Raw genomic sequence first — 5,435 nt, forward strand, 5'->3', positions numbered from 1 at the left:
GAGTATACTCGTACCTATGTATATAGTGTTTTGCTAGCCCGTGAAGTTAAACCTAAATGTCTATTGATTGTGGACTATAAAATATTTTAATCATAACACAAAACTTGTAAATATCATAATAATTACCATTAAACTTAAAACAGATATATTTTCAAATAATCAAAAATAAGACTTATTTCCCTAAGCAGCTGATACGTTCATTCAAAGTCCGCGGTCGAGATACGCACAGCCGATCTCTTAAAGCTCTGTAAAAAATAATTTATTGTAATAAGTCGTCGTGAGCATTCGCCACTGCTCGGCTCATCACAGCCCGCACCCCGCACCCTTCCGCTGAACGTATATTCTACGCGACTGCAATGCCTCTACTCACATTTAGTTGACTCTACGCAGCGTCGAGGCACGGTCGCGTCACTCGATGCTTCACTCGCACGAACGTTTCAGTGAAATACGATTATAAATACGCGTTTCGATTATAAGTTATCGGATAAAAAGGACTTAATTTACTCCTTACGTTTACATAATACAATTTCGTCGTAATAATTAAATTTAAGTATGAATTTATCAACGAACTTTGTTAAATAGTGGACAGTGTGATTTTTTGTTTATGTTATCAAAACTATTATTTGTGAATGAAAAATAATAACCATGTGCATTAAATTATTAAGAAGGACTGTTCGCTGAATATAACATCGAAATTGATTTATAAATTGATGGATTCTTTACATCCGGCGAGGGGTCGCATCATACGCATGCCGACGGAAAAAACATGACACTGAGCCATACGAGCTTTGTTTTTCTTCTTCCTTGATAGTTATTTTCCTCAAAAATGGCTCTTCATCAATCTCCCTCAAGAAATACAATTTTCGGTCAGATAATATTTTGGATTTTAATTGGACTCAATGTGGCCGATCAGAGTTCGTTACCGTTAAAATATGAAGCTCCCGATGATTGTCAGTGGTGGCTGCGAGGACCAAACGATGCTCATGAAGTTTCACTCACGTGTAAGCTACGTACAATAAACAGTGAATTTGACACAACAAATTTTAGTGTCATACCATCCGAACATACAACTTCCTTGCGAATAGAGTGCAATGAAGAAATGATGTATAAAAGTTCATTAGATGACCGTAGTTTCGCGCATTTGGTCAAACTACGTGAACTTGTTTTGGATAACTGTAAAATTGGAAGATGGCCGCCTGGCGTACTCTCCGGACTGAGAGACCTCCGAAATTTAACGATAAGAACTAAAAACACCGAATGGGCTGCTATGAGTTTAGAGATCGCATCAGAAAGCTTTACGGCTGTTCGTCAGTTGGAAAAGTTAGACTTGAGTTTCAACAACATTTGGTCGTTTCCTGAAAACTTGTTTTGCCCCTTAACTAATTTAGTGTATCTGAACGTATCATCTAATAGACTTCAGGATGTGAGTGATTTGGGATTCAGAGAGAGAGCGATGCATCAAGCGCTCATTAGTGAACACGAGGGACCGTCACCATCGTCACCTTCATTACCACATTCGTCATGTTCCTTGGACATTGAAGTATTAGATGCATCAAGTAATCATTTTGTTTTAATGCCCGAAAATGGTTTTATGGCTTTGAGGCGGCTTAAAGAACTCCATATCCATGATAACGAGATATCAATGGTCGCTGATAAAGCATTATCAGGTTTGAAACAATTGCAAATTATCGATCTTTCGAATAATAAAATCGTTGCACTTCCACAAGATTTATTTAGAGACAGTCGACCAGTGATCAAAGAAATATATTTACAGAATAATTCAATCAGTGTCCTTTCACCGAGTCTTTTCGCTAACTTAGACCAATTGTTAGCTTTAGACTTATCCAACAATCATTTAACGAGTACTTGGATCAATGAGAATACATTTACCGGTCTTATAAGAATGGTACTTTTAAATTTGTCAAACAATAGATTGACGAAACTCGATCCTAGAATATTTAAAGATCTCTACACACTTCAAATATTAAACGTGCAACACAATATGTTGGAATCAATCGCCGCTGACACATTTGCACCGATGAATAATTTGCATACACTTATACTATCATATAATAAAATATCTCACATCGATGCCTACGCATTAAACGGCCTGTATGTGTTATCTCTGTTATCTATAGACAACAATCATCTTGAAGAACTTCACCCCGAGGCATTTCGGAATACTTCCTCCTTACAGGATTTGAATTTAAATGGAAATCGCTTAAAGAAAGTGCCTATAGCGCTACGAAATATGCGCTTACTAAGAACACTTGATCTTGGTGAAAATCATATAACTTCATTGGAAGAGCCTGGCTTTGTGGGCTTACATAATGTATATGGATTACGTCTAATTGGTAATAAAATTGAAAACATTAGCAAGGACGTGTTTTCCGACTTACCTTCTCTACAGATTTTAAATCTTGCCAGAAATAAACTTAAACATATTAACATAAACGCTTTTGAAACTTTGTCTAACTTACAAGCAGTTAGACTGGATGCCAACCAGCTTACAGATATTCAAGGCCTCTTTGTAAATATACCCTCTTTGTTGTGGCTAAACGTGTCAGATAACCAAATACAATGGTTTGATTACGCCGTAATTCCTACTGCTCTCCAGTGGTTAGACGTCCATAGCAACAACATCAAAGAATTAAGCAATAACTATCGCTTAGATAAAGAGTTACGTCTACAGACGTTGGATGCAAGCTTCAATAAAATGACAAAAATAACCACATTTTCTATTCCTAGCAGTATCGAGCTTCTCTTTTTAAATGATAATCAAATTACGCAAGTTGAAGCCCAAACTTTTGTGGGAAAAACCAATTTAACGCGAGTCGATTTGTATGCAAATCAGATAACTAGCATGGATCTCAACGCTCTCCGTTTGACTCCGGTTGATCCGGGTAGGCCTCTGCCCGAATTTTATATCGGTGGAAACCCTTTTCAATGCGACTGTACGATGGAGTGGTTACAACGTATCAATAAACTCGATCATCTAAGACAACACCCACGTGTAATGGACCTGGAAAGCATCTATTGCAAGTTATTATATAATCGTGAAAGAACTTATATTCCGCTCATCGAAGCGGAATCATCCCAGTTTTTGTGTACGTATAAAACACACTGTTTCACATTGTGCCATTGTTGTGATTTTGACGCGTGTGATTGTGAAATGACCTGCCCGTCGAACTGTACTTGTTATCACGACCAACCGTGGTCGGCGAATATTGTGGACTGTTCCGCTGCTGGTTACGCGGAAATACCTAACACTATACCTATGGACGCTACTGAACTATATTTAGACGGTAATAATTTTGGTGGACTAACGAGTCATGCTTTTATAGGACGTAAGAATTTAAAAATTTTATACGCGAACAATTCGAATATCGATGCTCTGTATAACAATACATTTAGTGGACTAAAACGTTTAACTGTGTTACATTTGGAAAAGAACAATATAAAAGAGTTATTAGGCTTCGAGTTATCCCCTCTGGAAAATTTGCGTGAGTTACATCTACAAGACAATAAAATACATTATATCGACAATCGAACGTTTATGGAGTTGAGGCATTTAGAGGTATTGCGCTTGGAAGGAAATAACATTTATACTTTTGCCGTGTGGCAATTCACGATGAATCCATATTTAGTAGAGATAAGTCTCTCTCGCAATCCGTGGACTTGTGATTGTCAATACATGCAAAAATTCCGAAGCTGGTTTAAAAATAATCTAGGCAAGGTGGAAGACTCAGACAAAATAACGTGTATTTTTGACAATGTTACAAACGCAATCGGTCCTCATATGGCCGACTTTAATTCCACTATTTGCACGACCCATGTTGGTGGAAGTTCGTCAATTATTGAAAATCAAGTTATAAATGATTATCTCCCGTTATTACTGATATCACTTTTTGTATTTATAATAAGTTCTGCCCTGATTTGTGGAATATTTTGTTGGAGGCGAGAGCTAAGAGTATGGGTGTACTATCACTGCGGATTCAGAATGTGCTATAAAAATACAGCTTTCGACGATGAAGCCGACAAAGATAGACTATTTGACGCCTACATTAGTTACAGTGTGAAAGACGAAGCATTCGTCGCTCAGATGTTAGCGCCCGGTCTGGAATCACAAGACCCGAGTTTCCGGCTTTGCCTACATTACCGAGATTTTAACGCCTCTGCCTACGTAGCGGACACTATTATTGAGGCCGTTGAATCATCGAAGAGAACCATTATAGTTCTTTCTAAGAATTTTATTAATAACGAATGGTGTCGATTTGAATTTAAAACTGCATTACACGAAGTATTAAAAGAGAGACGAAGAAGACTGATAATAATATTGCTAGGTGAACTTCCAAACAGAGACATCGATCCCGAGTTAAGGTTGTGTTTAAAAGCGAATACGTGTATTGAGTGGGGTGATAGACAGTTTTGGCAAAAATTAAGGTTCGCAATGCCGGACTTGAGGAAGTGTCAATATCACCGATCGACGGTGAATATTTACGCGTCAGTGTCACCGGTGGGGGCCGGGCGGGCGCCGGCGCCGCCCCCTCCGCCGCCACCCGGCAAGCTGCCGCCCTTGCTGGCCGACGGTCTCGCCGACAGGCTAGCTGTGCCGGCTGGCGTGCACGCTCGCGACCCACATCCCCACCGCATGCCACCGCACGCTCAACTTTGGGCGTAGCGTATGCTTCAACGCAGGTAAATTACAATCTGCGACGCTTAAACGTATTTAGTCCAATAAAGTGATAATTGTATTAAGTTGTTCCATATTTGTATTTATTGTGTAATATATAGGTTCTGGCAATAAATTTGCATTTATCTGTACATTTTGAAACTAGTTTTAAATTAATTTATGGATTCAATTCCTAATTTCTGCGATAGTAATTTATATATAGGATAGGACTATTGGAATTGGTTGGTTGTTGACAACCTAATTACATATTAGAACATAAATATTATATAGATTGCTTAAATTATATAATGCCAAAGTTATAAACTTATAAGCATAATGTACAAAATATATTGCATTTACATTATAGTCCGTTAAATAAAAAACTATAGTTATAAGATTATGTAAATAGATATAATTTTGTTTTTGTATATATTTGTAAATACAAAAGAAATTATCGAACAACAAGTGAAATATACACATTTCAAATTTTTATTTGCTTTTGTTTTATTTATTTCTTCGTCATTTTACTTTTTTTTTAATTGACACACACACACACATAGATACACACAATTATATCTCAACACAAGTTTACTCAAACAAAATATCTTCAATTCAAAACGAGAAATGTGCAATCAAATATAACCCTTAAGAGCACGAAGAATAATGTTATAAATAAAATAGTTATCTGTACGATTAATAGCGAAACAACTAGTTCACTTTTGACTAACATTCACCACAAAACTTTGCTGAGCAAACTAAAGAC

General features: G+C 37.2%; 1 protein-coding gene across 1 annotated transcript; it reads left to right on the forward strand.

Moving 5' to 3' along the window:
- Positions 1-392: 392 nt before the first annotated feature.
- Positions 393-5,072, forward strand: LOC124543791 (toll-like receptor 6). The gene has a single exon (XM_047122095.1). It carries the CDS (start codon positions 827-829, stop codon positions 4,679-4,681), a length of 3,855 nt encoding a protein of 1,284 aa, XP_046978051.1. The 5' UTR covers positions 393-826; the 3' UTR covers positions 4,682-5,072.
- The last annotated feature ends 363 nt before the right edge of the window (positions 5,073-5,435 follow it).

Source organism: Vanessa cardui, chromosome 3 (assembly GCF_905220365.1).
Source record: "Vanessa cardui chromosome 3, ilVanCard2.1, whole genome shotgun sequence".
NCBI classification, from domain to species: Eukaryota; Metazoa; Arthropoda; class Insecta; order Lepidoptera; family Nymphalidae; genus Vanessa; species Vanessa cardui.